The sequence below is a fragment of the Monodelphis domestica genome, chromosome 5, assembly GCF_027887165.1.
Source record: "Monodelphis domestica isolate mMonDom1 chromosome 5, mMonDom1.pri, whole genome shotgun sequence".
Classification (NCBI taxonomy): domain Eukaryota; kingdom Metazoa; phylum Chordata; class Mammalia; order Didelphimorphia; family Didelphidae; genus Monodelphis; species Monodelphis domestica.
This window is the reverse complement of record NC_077231.1, coordinates 172,274,749-172,289,536: the sequence shown is the minus strand read 5'-3', so window position 1 is coordinate 172,289,536 and position 14,788 is coordinate 172,274,749. Positions and strand designations below refer to the sequence as shown.

At 35.9% G+C, this 14,788-nt stretch overlaps 1 protein-coding gene across 23 annotated transcripts in view; it reads left to right on the top strand.

The window, feature by feature from the left end:
* NRCAM (neuronal cell adhesion molecule) overlaps positions 1–14,788 on the top strand; it is a 322,830-nt gene that overhangs the window by 281,280 nt on the left and 26,762 nt on the right. For 7 of the 23 annotated variants that reach the window (XM_001362955.5, XM_056799536.1, XM_056799531.1 and 4 more), the window contains 7 exons: positions 1,312–1,509; positions 1,606–1,676; positions 4,238–4,463; positions 5,165–5,280; positions 7,587–7,791; positions 8,939–9,061; positions 9,890–10,066. In XM_001362955.5, coding sequence (XP_001362992.2) covers positions 1,312–1,509; positions 1,606–1,676; positions 4,238–4,463; positions 5,165–5,280; positions 7,587–7,791; positions 8,939–9,061; positions 9,890–10,066 — 1,116 coding nt within the window. Of the gene's footprint in view, positions 1–1,311; positions 1,510–1,605; positions 1,677–4,237; positions 4,464–5,164; positions 5,281–7,586; positions 7,792–8,938; positions 9,062–9,889; positions 10,076–11,337; positions 11,374–14,788 lie in introns of all 23 variants that reach the window. The other 16 variants (XR_008912242.1, XM_056799533.1, XM_056799529.1 and 13 more) reach the window with 3 other exon arrangements.

The window sequence follows — 14,788 nt, the reverse complement described above, 5'->3', positions numbered from 1 at the left end:
ACCACGCCCCTCCCTTATTTCTGGACCCAGGATTGGTCTATATAAGGAGAAACAGCGCCAAGAAGGGTTCTTGTTCTTTTATGAATGAGGGTGGTGAATGGGGTGAGAAGGGAAAATGGTGAGTTAATTTCAGGGAGGGAACTCCAGTTGCTTTTGTTTCTATAAAGCTTTGGGAGGGTCAGAGTGAGACAGGAGTTTTCTTTTTAGCTTTTTTCCCCTCAAACAGCTACTGCTTGAATGACCCTGGAGCGAGTCCCTTAAACTGCCAATGTGCAAGGCAAGTCTTTAAGTTATATAGGCAAATTGCCAGTCTATGTTGGTAGAAGAAATTTGCTTCTTGGAAAATTCCCCCTATTGATGAAATTACAGGTCTAGAAACAAACAAGCATACAAAAATTGTAGGGTTAATGCTACCTTATTCATTCTTGTCTTTATGGTATAGTAACTTTCCTCTTTTCTCTGATGCTCCCCTTTCCCTCCCTCTGCCTATCTCTTGTTCTACCCCTTCCCCATTCAAAACTATGTAGACTTGTCCAGCAAGTCATTCCACCACCCCACCACCACCAGCCCCGCCCTTAAATTGCAAGGTAACTCTTGTCTAAGAGAACAAGCCGAGACCATAATCTCAGGAGACTATGCTATCATTCAAAATGTTCTTGCCTTTTGGAGTCTTTAGCAATGGTCCCAGAGGGTAGAGGAAAGTAGTGTAAGGCAGAATATTAACTTTCTTCCAGGAGTGAACAAATACATCTAAACCTAAGCAAAGCTCTCTCTCTCTCTCTTTCTCTCTCTCTCTCTCTCTCTCTCTCTCTCTCTCTCTCTCTCTCTCTCTCTCTCTCTCTCTCTCTCTCTCTCTCTCTCTCTCTCTCTCTCTCTCTCTCTCTCTCTCTCTCTCCCCCCCCCAAAAAAATTTGACATTTACTAGAGATTTCCTGATCAACTCCACACCTTTTCTGATCAACTCCACACCTTTTTTTAATTTGGTGAACCTCATATATCAGAAGCACTAGGACCTTAAATATTGATGAGAATGGTGGTAGTATGAAGTACAAGGTATTCGAATGAGATTTTTCTTCCAAGTTAGGGATTTCACTTTACCAGACAGATCAAATTATAGAATTTATGTAAAGCACTTTGTAAGCCATAATGCTTTATTAAATGTCAGCTATCACTAGCATTATTAGAATTGACCATTCATTTCTTCATCAGAAGCCATCCTTGGCAACCAAACTTCTTTGGTGGCTGAAATTCACTGGGTTTTTGCTGTTGTTGTTGGTTATTTGGTTTTTTGTTTTGTTTTGTTTTTGCTAGAGTTCATCATTGAATACGAAGATGCCTTTCATGAGCCAGGCATATGGCATCACCAAACTGATGTCCCTGGAATACAGACAACAGCAGAGTTGAAACTTTCTCCTTATGTAAAATATTCTTTCCGTGTAATTGCTGTCAACAGTATTGGTAGAAGTCTGCCCAGTGAAGCATCAGAATATTATATGACTAAAGCAGCAGGTAAATGAATGTTTCTAGTCTTAAGAGATGTTTATCTGTTCAAAAGCCAAAAGTCCAGAATGAGGGCTTCCTCATATGTTACTATTTAACTTCCAGAACCAGAGGAGAATCCTACTGCTGTTGAAGGAATAGGATCAGAGCCTGATAATTTGGTGATTACATGGCAGGTGAGCTGATTAACCTGACTATTTTAAAAAATAAATATGATTACTATATTTTGTTTTTACATCATCTAAATCTCCCATATTCCTCTTCCCCTCCCTCTCCCAGAGAACCATCTTTTATAACAAAGAATTACTAAAAAGAAATTAAAAAGTGGAAAGGAGAAAAGTCAGTAAAACTCATTAATACATTGAAAATATATGACAGTGTATGAAATATTTACCATCATGCATGTACACCACCACCACCACCACTGCAAAGGAGCAGAGGGAAGTGTCTTCACATGTGTCTTCTTTAGCACCTTCATTTTTTAAATGTAGTAAGAGTCATTTGCTCTACGTTTATGGGAAAATTCCTTCGTATTCTGAATTTCAGTTTCCTCACTCCTTTAAAAATGAGTGTAACATTTGAACTCCATATTTCATGGGGTTGGTGTGAGCAAAGTAACTTGTAAACTTTAATACTATGTAAATATAATCTTTGAAGATTATATTTGTCAAATGAAAGATCAAGTCAATTAAAAAAATGTTTGACTTCTCAAAATAAAATGGAACTAGAATGTTAGGGTTGGCTTCACTAGCATGAAACAGAGCAAGTCAGAGAGAGAGAGATATGGACTATTGTCCTTCTTCTTCTGCCTTCAAGTCAGCCAGGTCATCTCCAGCTTGATTATCCCAAGTGCCAGAGATAAACCCAGCTTCTTCCTTCAAGGTCACCACCATCAGCCAAGAAGCCCAGAAAATCTATCACCATGTACCAAACTACATACATTAGAGGCCTGGCTTCATAATTCTTTCCTAACCATGTCAGAATATTTAGGTTTAGCTCCTGACTTAATAACCTGTTGCATTTCCTGTAAATCAGTTGCTTGTTGTGTGGATTTTAGCTTACAGTGAGAACAGCAAGTGGAATTTTGCTTTCTGTGTCTAGCTTGTGTGGTTTTGTTGTTATTTACTTCATATTTCTTTTTCAGAAAACAGTCTTTGATCAGGTGTTCTTATGGCAGAAAAAGCACTCTCTAGTTTCTCTCTGCACTGTTTTTGGTTTGTAAGCAAGTTTTGTCTATGTCCTAATTGTATTTACCTTCTTGGGCTTCATAGGGCTATTCGTGTTCCTGCTCATGACTAGGACTTTTTTATTTTTTTATCAGATGTCATTTGTATGAATCTTCATTGATGACATGATCACATTGTTGTTTCTTGTGAGGTATCTGAAACTATGAGGTATTATCTTCATGGTATACCCTCCTTCTCTTCCATCCCCCAGGAGAGATTGTTTAGGTTGAAGGTTGAGAGATATGGATAACCTGTTTCAGTCCTTGTCACTGTCATTTCCCTGTGCATTAACCTTTGTTTTCTTTGCCTTTCTGTCTTTCTCTTTGGGTGCACTATTAGTTTGGCCATTGTTCTTGTCCTTAATCTGGTCTAGCCCTTTTGCCTTGATAAATCCAAGGTGCCTTACAACTATCAATCCTGTGATCCTAAGTCCACCATAACCTTAGCCCTTCTGTAATGAAAAACAGAGATAACAGGTTATATTTCAAATGAGTAATGTGTCCAAGGAACATAGTCTGTGCTACTTTGGATAGGACTGTGGGCAGGATTTGGGTTAGCAGCGTATAGGAACCAGTGCCAAGCTTTCTATAATATCCATGGAAGAATTGGTAAATTAGTTTGTTGTAATTCTTGCCCTGCCACCAACTAACCCATATTCAAGTATTTAAACCATATTCAAATATTCTCTAGGTTCACAGTTTCCTCATCTAATTATTAGAGAGGGTTGGACTCAATCAGGGGTTATCAACCTGATCATCTGGTGACTCCTTATCAGAATAATATTTATAAATGCATATAATAAAATACATAGGATTACAAAGGAAACTAATTATATTGAAACACACAATACTTTTTTTTAAATCCCAAGACTAAGAACCCCTGAACTAGATTATCTCTTAAAGTTGTTTGCAGTTGTAACATTTCATGAAACCCCATAAGTAAATGGGGAGTAGGATTGGGGCCAGAGGAGTATTGGAGTGAGGATTGCTAATAAAAAGTAGTTAAAACAGACTGTAGAGCTAATTCTTCTATCTCTATTACTCTTTCTTCTTCCATGAGCTTCCCCTTCCTCTCTGGCATGTACCTTAATTGTTCACTCCTCCTAGAGGAGGCATTGGGACCAGATCTCTAGTAGTCTAAGGTCCATGAATCTTACTCTTCATCTATCTCCATCTCTTCCAGACGTTTTCCTTTATTGTAGAGTTTCAACCCTTCTATCCTCTTTGAAACTCCAATCTCCAACAAACTGTTTTCCATCATAGTTGGGAAAAAATTGCTGAGGAAAAAAAATAGCTTCTAATGTTTATTTCAGCTTTTCTGTGTTTACTGATTTTATTTACATTTAAGAATTGAGTTTACTGTAAGGGTAAAGTATTACTGTAGTCTGATTAATGCAGGCTGACTCTTTAAGAGGTTTCTGGAAGTTAATGTCATTTTATTCTGGGTTATTTCTTGTGGTTTGGTTTTTATGTTGTTGGTTTGTTAAATTTTTTTTTATGTGTTTTCTTTAGCCTTTAAAAGGCTTTGATTCTAATGGACCTGGTCTTCAGTATAAAGTCAGCTGGCGCCAGAAAGATGGTGATGATGAGTGGACATCTGTTGTAGTTGCAAATGTATCCAAATACATTGTATCAGGCACACCAACCTTCGTGCCATATTTGGTGAAAGTACAGGCACTAAACAATGTGGGATTTGCTCCAGAGCCTGGGATCATCATTGGACATTCTGGAGAAGACTGTGAGTATCTTGTCCTTTTAATTCATGTTGGGTTGTTTTTTTACTGGGTACCTGAGGATGCAAGGGTCACACTCAATCTTCAAAAATATTGGCCATTATTAAAGATCCAGCTTATTCCGTTTTTCCAAACTGAGCCAGTTCTGAAAGCCTGGTGGCCATTTATTTCTGAGGGACTTTTCATATTAGTAATGGATATGGTATGGACATCGGCTCAGAACATGAGTTCTATAGCTCAGAATGCCCAAACTCAAGTGATCTGCCAGCCTTAATTTCCCCAAGTAGCAGGAATTATAGGTGTGCCCCACCATGCCTGACATCTTTATTCTTTTATGAGAAAAAAGGCTGTCACAAGAGCAGCCCCTGCAGATCTGGGAACCATCAGAGAGGAGGGAGAAGGCCAACATTTCATGGCAGTGTTATTTCTGTAGGCAGTACTTGGAAGAGATTTGCTTAAGAAGCTAGAATTTTAAATAAGATTACCCAAGAAAAGTATCCTGAATGCTAAGGGTAGAATTTTATTTTTTCTTTAATTTATGCTCTGCTGAAACAATAGCCAACTTAAAATATATTATCTTTTGTTTTTTGACAGCCCTTAGAAATGGACATTGAAAGCCCATTTCTAAGCAAAGGTTTTGTAAATAAAACCCATAATCAACAATGTGATGATATGCTTCTAACTGCTACTCCTTTCATTTTTCCAGTACCAATGGTGGCTCCAAGCAACGTACGGGTGAATGTGGTGAACAGCACCTTGGCTGAGGTGCACTGGGAGCCAGTACCCCCCAAAAGTATTCGAGGACACTTGAAAGGCTATCGGGCAAGTAAAGGGAAGCACTTCCCCATTCTTTGCACTGCTACTGATGGCTCTTGGCCTTTTAATCACGGATTTGAGAAAAATAAGACATGCCATGCTGAGCGAGGTCCCGTTCCAATGTCATTTATGGAGTCACAAGTCTGGGGAAGCTCAGGATTACAGGACTTAAATCAAGAATTCTAGTGCCTCAGCCCAGTCTCAGCCTATAAGTGACTTAACATTTCTCAATCTTAGTCTCCTCACCTACAAAATGAGACCCATGCCAGCACCCAGTTCACAGGGTGGTAAAGGTCAAATAAGATAATACATCTAAAGAGCTTTACAAACTTAAAAGTACTCAATAAATGTTAGTTATCAAGCAGTAGGAGTCTGGAAATTGCATTTGATAGAATCCACATAAACTATAGAATAAAGGTATTCCTTCCACATCATGAGTGTTAGTTAGGAGCACAGAGCCCCTGCAATCTGGAGGATCCATGTAAAAATTTTTGGCCAGAGAAGTCTTTTTCTTTTATGGGATGGTTACAGTAAAAGAATTATGTATGTTTGTGGTACCAAAAGATAAGATATATTGATATTATACAATACTATACACATATTTTATGCATTTCTGAGTTTCTAAACTTCTTCTTTGTCATCTATTAGTCCTTGTATGTCACAAAACTCCCCCAAATTCCCATTTAATTTCCTATCCAAACCATAACATTTTGATACCAGTATGAGGGAAGTTGCAATGTAGAAGTGATACTTGCGTATATAGAATATATAATCAAATCAATCTAGAAAATATTCAGACCTAGAAAATAGATTTGATGATCTTTCTGATCCATCTTAGAGCCTTTCAGTTATGACCCACACCTAAATGTTCTCCTATGATGATCCAAAATTAGAATTTCTTTGCACCGTAAATAAAAAATAAAATATTCTACTTGGCCTACAAATATTCTGAAAATTAGAGTACAGCTATGAGTGGATTACCAACTTCCAAAGGATGGTAAAATGACAAAAATGTCCTTACTACAAAACCAGAGACTCAAGGGAATGATAGATCGACAGCCATTCTTCGAATCAAGAAGACAGGTGTTCAAGTCCCAGTTATGACACCGAAGTAGGAAGCCTGTGGACAGGTTCTGTGACTGGCATTTAACCTCTCAGTAGCCCAAGCAGCTCTCTAGAACCAGAAGCAATAGACAAGTTGCCAATAAGCATTGGTAGAAGTTTCATACACCTGATGAAACCACAGCTCAGTACAAATACTAAAGCATAATTTAATCTTTCTTTGGTAACTCATATGGCATTTCAGGATCTTAGAGTGCCCCAGGACCTTTCTCATAAATGATGATTATTATTGTACTGACAAAGCACAGGAATGCTCATTAATAAGGATTTAAGGTTGATAAAAATGTCAAGGGACTATTTTAACCATACTCCACTTCTTGGCTTGTTCCTTCTGACCCCAGGAAGTTAATTTTTTAAAGCTGTTATCATACTCATTTTATTAAAAGTAAAATGTGGCAAAAGAATATAACCCATGAGCAGTGATTTATCCTTGGCATAGCCTAGCTATGCCATAGGAAAAGGAGAAAAAAAACAACCAGTAACAGCATGACAAGCTGGATAGCGCCCAAAGCCAAGAATTTTCTCACCTACATTTCCTATAATACATTTAATACATGGTGCCCTAGAATTAAATATAGTCTGTACTCAATAAATAATCATTGGTTAATTGATTTAATGCTAATTGGCAATTCTAGAATGATTTGGGAAAAATTCTATTTTTCTATTTTGCTATTACATTAAAGGAATAAAGCAAATATACTAAAGTTGCCCTAATTGTTTGATTTTTCCCAAACATAAAGTAACTGAGTAATTAAAATCATCCATCATGGCACCTCTTCTATGATTACTGTATCCAGTGATCTTAAGCTTAGTCATTATCATTCATTTCCTGGATTTAATGGAGCTGAGTATAGATTTTAGGCCCTCCTCACAAAATAAATTATATATCCTATTATATTATCCATGCCAAACTGGATTTTCTGAATGAACTATATAGGCTTTAGATTCCTTTTACTCATGGAGCCAGGAAGACACGAATTCAAATTCTATCTCAGTTATTAGCTGTGTGACTCTGGGGAAAGAGATTTAGCCTCCCTCAGCCTTAGTTTCCTCTTTTGTAAAACGAGGAAGACTGGCTGGCCGTTAAGGTCCCTTCTAGCACTAACTCTATGAAGAAGTAATTTTCCTGGAAGAATATAAATTTATTTTCTTTCCTTCAGATGTTGCTGATTTTCTTTCTCTCAATTTAGATTTACTATTGGAAAGTGAAAAATTCATCTAAGAGAAACAGGCGTCATGTGGAGAAAAAAATCCTCACTTTCAATGGCAACAAGACTCATGGCATGTTGCCAGGCCTGGAACCTTTTAGCCATTACACGCTCAATGTCCGCGTGGTCAATGGGAAGGGGGAAGGGCCTGCCAGTGTCGATCAAGTATTCAATACGCCAGAAGGAGGTATGAGATTTCATTATCGTTCGCTCGTTTACAGTCATGTCTGACTCTTTGTTAGTCCTGGGGTTTTCTTGGCAAAGATGCTGGAGTGGCTTACCATTGCATTCTAGAACTCATTTTACAGATGAAGAAACTGAGGCAAATGGGGGTAAGTGATGCTAGTTAAGTATCTGAGGCCTGATTTAAACTCAGGACTATAAGCCTTCCTGATTCTAGGCTCAGCCCTCTCTACACTGTGCCACCTAGGTAATAATACTTAGATGTTATTTGCCTACTAAAACACTTCTATTTTCCAAATATATATCTTTGTGAAGCTGAATTTTTTCATATCTTCTATGAAAACAACATATCTTAGTGGACTGAATATAGAAACAGATCTGCTAATCCAGCTCTCTTCTATTAAGCCTGACATTAAAGAGATTTGCAAAAATACATAAATCAGAGTCACTCTTTTCACTAAATCTTTTGTTTTGAGAAATATGGTTTTTCCATAAAATATGCATTTATGTTAACATATTATAGACTTTTTAGAATGAATTGAATTAATATTTAAATGTTTTGGTTTTAACTTCTCACACAGAAAGTAATGATTGATACAACCAATATAAACAAAAATGTTTGGGGGTCCTAAGAATATAAAGGAATTCTGGGACAAGTAGGTAGCTCATTGCATAGAAAGTCAGGTCTGGAGAGAAGAGGTCCTGGGTTTAAAGCTGGCCTCAGACACTTTCTAGCTCTTTAACACCCTGGACCAGTCACTTAATTCCAACTGCTTAGCCCTTCGCATCCTTCCACCTTGGAACTGTACTTATTATCAATTCTAAGGCAGAAAGTAAGGGTTAAAAAAAAAAAGAGTCAAGGAGTACCGAGATCAAAAAGTTTGAGAACTGATGGTCTAAGGCTAGGACAATGAGCACCAATGCCAGGCTCTGGCAGCCAGAGCAGATAGGAGATCTGTTTAAGAGATACTGTCGTGATAGAAATGACTAGAACGGGAAACTGATTGGGCTCAATGGTTACCTCTCACTGTAGCTGTGTCCAGCAAAAGAAGCTTTAACTTTGGAAGCATTATGTGCTGCTCTGTGCTGTTTTTAGTAATTATAAGCAGCATTAGAGGTTATTTGTACTAACTCTGTTTTCTCATTACAAGTTCCTGGCGCTCCTCTCTTTCTGAAGATCGTTAATCCAACCCTTGATTCGCTAACTCTGGAATGGGATCCACCGAGTCATCCAAATGGTATTTTGACAGCATATACCCTGAAGTTTCAGCCAAGTAAGTTCCTGGGGGATAATGGAAAGGAAAGGAAAGGAAAGGAAAGGAAAGGAAAGGAAAGGAAAGGAAAGGAAAGGAAAGGAAAGGAAAGGAAAGGAAAGGAAAGGAAAGGAAAGGAAAGGAAAGGAAAGGAAAGGAAAGGAAAGGAAAGGAAAGGAAAGGAAAGGAAAGGATTTTAAAATAAAAGGGAAAAAAGAAGAAAAGTCTGTCATATCTTAACTCACTGATTCTTCATGTGTGTACCGAGATTTTATTTTAGTGCTTATTTATTTATTTAATATTAATAATCAACTTCTTTAAAGTTTGGAATTATCGAAGTATACTCCCAACATTTTGTTTGAAGGGAAAGATTATATATGCTCCAGAAGAATACTTCTCCATCATCAGTTGGAACTTAATCAAAATGAGCATGCCATTGTTAACTAAGTGGAATCTATAATTATATTAGCAAAAATAACAACTTTATACCAAATAGCAACTTTACACCCAAATGTTGCCTCTGAGATAACATTTATGGGTTAATATTACATACAACTGTCACTTAGACAGAGTCAAGAAATACTATTTTGGCTCCAACTATAGGGTCATCCAAAAGTTTTCCTACTGGATTTCTCAAACCGCCCCTGCACCTCCACCTTTTTTTCTACTGGTCACATACTTCATGGTGACAGTCCTAAAAGATTAGTGTCACATCAGCCCTGGGAAGCCGGGACCACAGAAAGAGCAATCTGGGTTTGAGCCTTTGGGTGGCTTTGCAGTAATGCTGATGGTGTCCCTATTATGAAACGACGCCAGCTAATTGTGCCTGTGTTTCTTTTCCCATGACAGTTAACAGCACACACGAATTGGGTCCTTTGGTGGATTTAAAAATTCCAGCCAACATGACAAGCTTGATTTTAAGAAATTTAAGTTACAGCACACGCTACAAGTTTTATTTTTATGCACAAACCGCAGCAGGAACTGGCAGTCCAATAACTGAGGAAGCTGTGACAACAGTGGATGAAGGTAAGATGGGTATGTATAAAGAAAGTCTTCATATCCATTCCACTGAGTCAGTGTTTCCCTTTTAATAACGCCAAGCTTATTCTCTCTCTTAAGGAGCATCCTTGTGCATGTCACATAAAGGCTTTCAGTGGCTCTTCATTATTTTATATATTGTGAAGCTGCTTCATTTTATATCTTCTAAAACCAGTTTCAAACAAATGAGACTTCTTTAAGTTTAGCATGAAAATCTGAAACTTTAGATTGCAATATGGGGGGGGGTGGATTAAAACAGTTTCTCCAGGTGAATTTTCTTTCTTCCTTTTTTTTCCTCTTTTTTCCCTCCCTTCCTTTTTCCTTTTGTTTTTCCTTTCATTCCTTCCTTTTTCTCTTCTTCCTTCCCTCCTCACTGTCTCTCTGCCTCCCTATCTGTGTTCTGTTTTTCTGTCTTTATCCCTCTTTCTTTATCTTTGTTTTTCTCTCTCTTGTCTATATTTCTCTGTGTCTCCGTTTCTGTCTCTGTCTCCCTCTGTCTGTCTCTCTATTTTTCTATTCTACATCTCTCTGCCTATGTCTCTTTTTTGGCTCTATATCTGTCTCTGTTTTAGTGTTTCTATCTCTGTCTCCCTCTGCCTCTGTTTCTCTCTACATTTCCTCATCTGTAAAATTAAGGAACTGGACTTGGTGATCTCTAAAGTTCCCTTTTCTCTCTAAATCCAATCATTCTAAAAGCTAATTCAATAGCCCATTCATTTTGCTTTGCAATAAGCAGGGGCTTTAAATTTGCTGTTCTGAGTGGGATGCAGAGCCAAAAGCAGTACTCTAATGAAGTCAGAAGTATCTGCTGTACTTATTTTAGGTTTTATAATGCTTTGGAATTTTTCTGACTAATTGAAATGTTTAACACTTGGGAGGATTTTTTGAAAATGATGATGATACCATCGATTATGTTGTCTATTTGCAGATCACTAACTTTTAAAGCTTTTTAGAAATTATACATTTAATTTTGAGAACTTTTCTTAAATGCTGTTAGTGTTTCTAAAAAGTTTTTGGAAATAATCCAAGTCTGCAATGGTCTTAATCTTTAGCATAAATTGCAAAAAATATGGCTGAAATGATGTGTGGAGAGTAACCTTGTATTTGTTTCTTGTTCATTTGGTAACAACATGTAGTTGATCTCATTATAATTATGTGCATAGCATTTTAAAAAGCATTTTTTCTAATCTCTCTGCATGTACTTCTATCTTGCAACTAACCACATAGTGTCTTTCTTTTGTTTTTATGTTTTATTAAAGCTGGTGTTCACCCACCTGCTGTGGGTGCAGACAAAGGTAAAATAAAGCACCTGCATGACTTTGTAAATGTATAGAATTTGCAATGTTATGCATGGGAAATTTCAGCATGAGTATGGAGAGAATTGTCATAAGGCATGCCTTGAAGTACTTAATAGAGGAAAATGAAATGTAAAATAAATTCTGAAAATGCTTTAAAAAGGGAGCACTCAATATAGTGTGTATCCCTTGATTTAAGTTTTGTTCTCATGTGTATAAAGATTTATAAATTCACCAAGAAAATTCTGTTTTTTAAGAAAAGTTGGTTAAAAGACTAACGTTGGGCTGTGTTGATATGAATATGATCAAACTGGGCAAACCTTATATTTATAACTAATCCTTTTTCCTCTATCTTGCTTGTATAGGTAGGTTTCTATCATATACTTTTAAAAGACCCTCTAAGAATCCTGATCCTAGGGCATTTTATTTTTTATACAAAATGTCAAAGGACAATGATTTCATTGGTGATAACCCAAAGTGACTAGAAATGATAAATCATTTAAGAACCGATAGCTTTTCCATGTGGAATCCTCCAAACTTATTACTTAGATATTTTTTGTCTGTAAGTGTAACTGATATTAATACTTCTTTGAACAGATTTTGTTTTTCAGAATTGCATCTTTCTAAAAATAATCTGGGTAGTTTGTTATATGTATGCTTCTTCATTTGGATGAAAATTTAAATTATATGAAAATAGACCAAAATTTAAAAATTCAACTGTTTGTAGTTTTGTCAGTTTAAATAAATCTTGATTAAATTCTTTGAATATGTAACATTCCTTGAATATTAACTTATTACCATGCTTAACTAGAAAAAACATAAAAATTAGGATAAAATGTTGGCCTCTGTTCCTTTTCTTCTTCTTTTCAATGAGAATGTTATACATTCTCATACAGTGTATACAATACACTGGTATTGGTGACCTAGTAGAACTAATACACTGTATCAACATTTGTATAGAGGGCAGTTAGGTGGCTCAGTGGATTAAGAGCCAGGGTTGGGAGGTTCTGGGTTCAAATTTGACCTCAGATGCTTCCTACTTCTGTGACCCTGGACAAGTCACTTAACCCCATTACCTAGCCCTTACCACTCTTCTGCCTTGGAACCAATATGCAATATTGATTCTGAGACATGAGATAAGGGTTTTATTTTTTTTAATTGCTATAAAATGCATTTCTTTTCAATTAATACTGTTTAATATTGGTTCTTCTTATTAGTATTGGATATATATTCTACTCAGGAAATGCAACTTAGACTTTATTTCCACTTAAAACTTCCAAACTTGTAAATGGCATATTAGAATAAGGGGAGAAACCCTTCTGATAAAACAGAATTATATTAATTAAAATGTTCTGTACTCAAAATGCCACAAAGTAAAAATACTTCAATTGAGAATATTATATTGACATGTAAATTATTTTCCTGGCAGATTAAAACATTTTTATGCTTTGCCTATCACTTGACCTTACTGAATTTATAGTCATTATCGAAGGAAAACATCTTGTGCGACAGTTGGTGGGAGCAGATTAAGCTAAGGACTGAAATAGTCAAATATTGTTTGGAATTAAGAACTGGAGGGTGACTAACATCTAAAACTAAGCAACAAATTGGAAGGTTGTATTTCTTTTCTTAATTGTATTTTATTAAACTTATAGCTACTATTTAGTGTATCAGTACACTGGTCAACCTGACCAGAGGCTGGTCCTTCTTATATATGTCAGTAGCCAAAAGGCCTTACACATGACAGCTAATGGCATGGTGCATACAGGATGCTAGCATAGCACTTGAAGAATGGTACTCCTTCAGGTGAATAATATATAACCTAATGCGCTAATTTCTTCCAATTACGATTCTATTTAGTGCACAAATGTACAGTGTCTTCAGGTTTTTATTTCTTTACTGGTATTCCTAAAGCTCTTTTCCCCTCCTAACTCATGCCAACAGTTCACTAAGAAGTCTTCCCACTTCCTTTTTATAAATATTCTACTCTATGGATTATTGAATGGCTTATGAAGGAAAATAAACAGGAATTATAAATGTTAAGTAAATAGGTGTGAAATGATGTAACTGAAGTAAGATATATTTACAATGTACTTTCATTAATTGCCCAGGAGAGACATCTAGGTATTAGGTAATCAGCATTAGTCATTCATTTATGGTATAAATGAAAGAATTTATTTACTTTAATTTATAAATGAAAGAATTTATAAAGAAAAATTTATAAATTTTCAGAAAATATTTATACTCTATAAAGCATATCACTGATATCTTAAAGAAGTAGGTATAATTGATAGAAATATTATTACTTTTAAAAAGTATTATGGATTGGTCATCTCTAATTTTGCCACAATGTACTTGTATATCATTAGCTCAGACACAGATCATGAGAAATGGATTAAGTCATCTAAAAAGACCCTTTCCATCTCTCGTAAGTCTAGCACCTATGATGACCAGGTGGCTTCCTAAAAAAGGCAATCATTTCATGCAACTTATTGATCTTAGTCTCCCTTGGGGACTTCATATGAATTACTTCTTTGCTGACCTCATAGCCCTCTTTATAAGGAATGTGTTCAGATTGATATTTCCCTTTTTTTTGGCAAGTTTCATATTTTTAAAAAGTCCTGATTCTTATCTCTTCTTTGATGCTTTGGTTCCAGTTTAGGTTCACAACTAATTCTTATCAAAATGTGGTAATGTATTTCTGCATAGGTGAAAATTCCTGGGAAAAGCCTGTTTCCCAAGAAGAAGACTAAATTAGTAGTAGAAACTGGATATTATGACTACTATGTCTAGATCTCTCCTGACCCAGGCATCATCCACTACAGTAAATTGGGTATATTTAAAAAATAATTTCCTACTGAGTTTTGCTCATAGTTGCTCATAATTTAGTAGAAATTAAAACCCATAATCTTCTAAATTTAGAGATATATTTAAATGTATCTCTATATAGGGATAGAGAAGGAATGATAATAATTGAAATCATGCCAATATTTTAGTAAGACATACATAGAAAATTAACAGTATGTAGTTGAAACACGTGTCTCATAATTTCTGATCTTAATGAACATGATATTATTATGCTTCAGTGCAAATGACTTTTAATCTTAGATGAAACATTCCATTAATCTATTAAAAATGTCTACAATTAAAAATCTAAAGCAAAGATTCTTAACCTTTTTTGTGTTATGGACCTCTTTGGCAGTCTGATAAATTCTTTGTACCCCTTCTCAGAATAATGCATAACTGCATAAAATAAAATACATAGAATTACAAAGGAAATCAATGACATGGAATTGTAGTTGTCAAAATCCTTTTTTAAAAAAAAGTTTGTGGACTTCTGGTTAAGAATCTCTAATCTAAAGGAAATAAGATGTTATGGTTTAGAATAAATATAAAAATGATAGAAATGAAGATA